Below are 1061 nucleotides of genomic sequence, written 5' to 3'. Positions count from 1 at the left end.
GGCCCCCCGGGCCGTTCTCGTTCTCCGAGCTGAGGGGGCTGAACGGCAAGAATCGCTTGGTGGCATGGGGGAACCGGCAAGGAAAGGCAAGACACGGACGTGGGGAAAAGCAAAATGAATTAAGCGCCTGCCTAGCACTCTTCGCTGGAATGTCCGGGATATCCTGTTCCCCATTTGCTGTTGATAGGGAAAGAAAGCGCCAGTCCAAGTCCTTTTGTCAGCGTTCGGCTAGGTTCTCTTCCCCGATCACCGCGCATGCACCGGCGGGTGTCGAGCCGTAGTATCGCTCTTCATACGAACGTTGAAGGGGAGGGCTAAGGGCCCCAGAGAAAAAAGCTTAGCTTGTCGTCTTAGGCGCACTGCCTGGGTCAGTCTAGCAACTTGGTCAGAGGTCATGGGGGTCAGGGTCCATGAACCATACTCCACGGGACCGAGTCTCCCGGACTAACGCCATGCCAGCCGTGAGGCACTTCTCCACTGGGGCAAGTCACGCAACCCTGCAAAGTCGACTGCGTGTCGTGGCGACTAGTCGTGATCGCCGTATGGCGTCCAGGCGGCAACGAGCCGCACTAAATACCTGGGAGTGGTTGACAGTATACTAGAGCTGTGAGGGAACGGCTAAAGAACCTCAGAAGGGAAGTGAAACGATACTGAAATGTAGTCCCTCGCCTACGGCAAGTCTGCGGTGGTGACCGCGTTTCCTGGTGTGCGTTTGTGTGAACACCGGGCTTCTCAAGTTCTCATGGCAACCGCCACACGTGGCAGCACTGCGGGTGGTTCCAGCGTTTCCTTGGAATCTTCTCTTCTTTTGCCCGTTGTTCTGCTGACACCCACGCCTGGGATGCTCCTGTGCACACTCGCCGAGCGTGCCGGCGGTTTAGGAGCGTGATGCGACGTAGCGGAGGCGCACATGTCTTCAGGGTTTGTCGTTCCCCTTAGAGAGTCCTGTGTTGTGTAGGACCGCCGGCGCCCAGCCACAGTGCGCTTCTATCACGTTCATGATAGCGTGTAAGCTCGCCCTTGCCATAAAGAGGCATCTTGTAATCAACGGTATTACCTCC

General features: G+C 57.2%; 1 protein-coding gene across 1 annotated transcript in view; it reads right to left on the bottom strand.

The window, feature by feature from the left end:
- The window catches only part of CSUI_003230 (protein fam221b), a gene marked incomplete at both ends in the record, with an annotated part of 2296 nt that extends 2103 nt beyond the window's left edge, over positions 1 to 193 (bottom strand). The window contains one exon of the mRNA XM_068063428.1: positions 1 to 193. This exon is cut by the window's left edge and continues 350 nt beyond it. Coding sequence (XP_067924597.1) covers positions 1 to 193 — 193 coding nt within the window.
- Positions 194 to 1061: the final 868 nt, after the last annotated feature.

The sequence above is a fragment of the Cystoisospora suis genome, assembly GCF_002600585.1.
Source record: "Cystoisospora suis strain Wien I chromosome Unknown contig_1413, whole genome shotgun sequence".
Classification (NCBI taxonomy): Eukaryota; Apicomplexa; class Conoidasida; order Eucoccidiorida; family Sarcocystidae; genus Cystoisospora; species Cystoisospora suis.
This window is presented reverse-complemented; position numbering and strand designations above follow the sequence as displayed.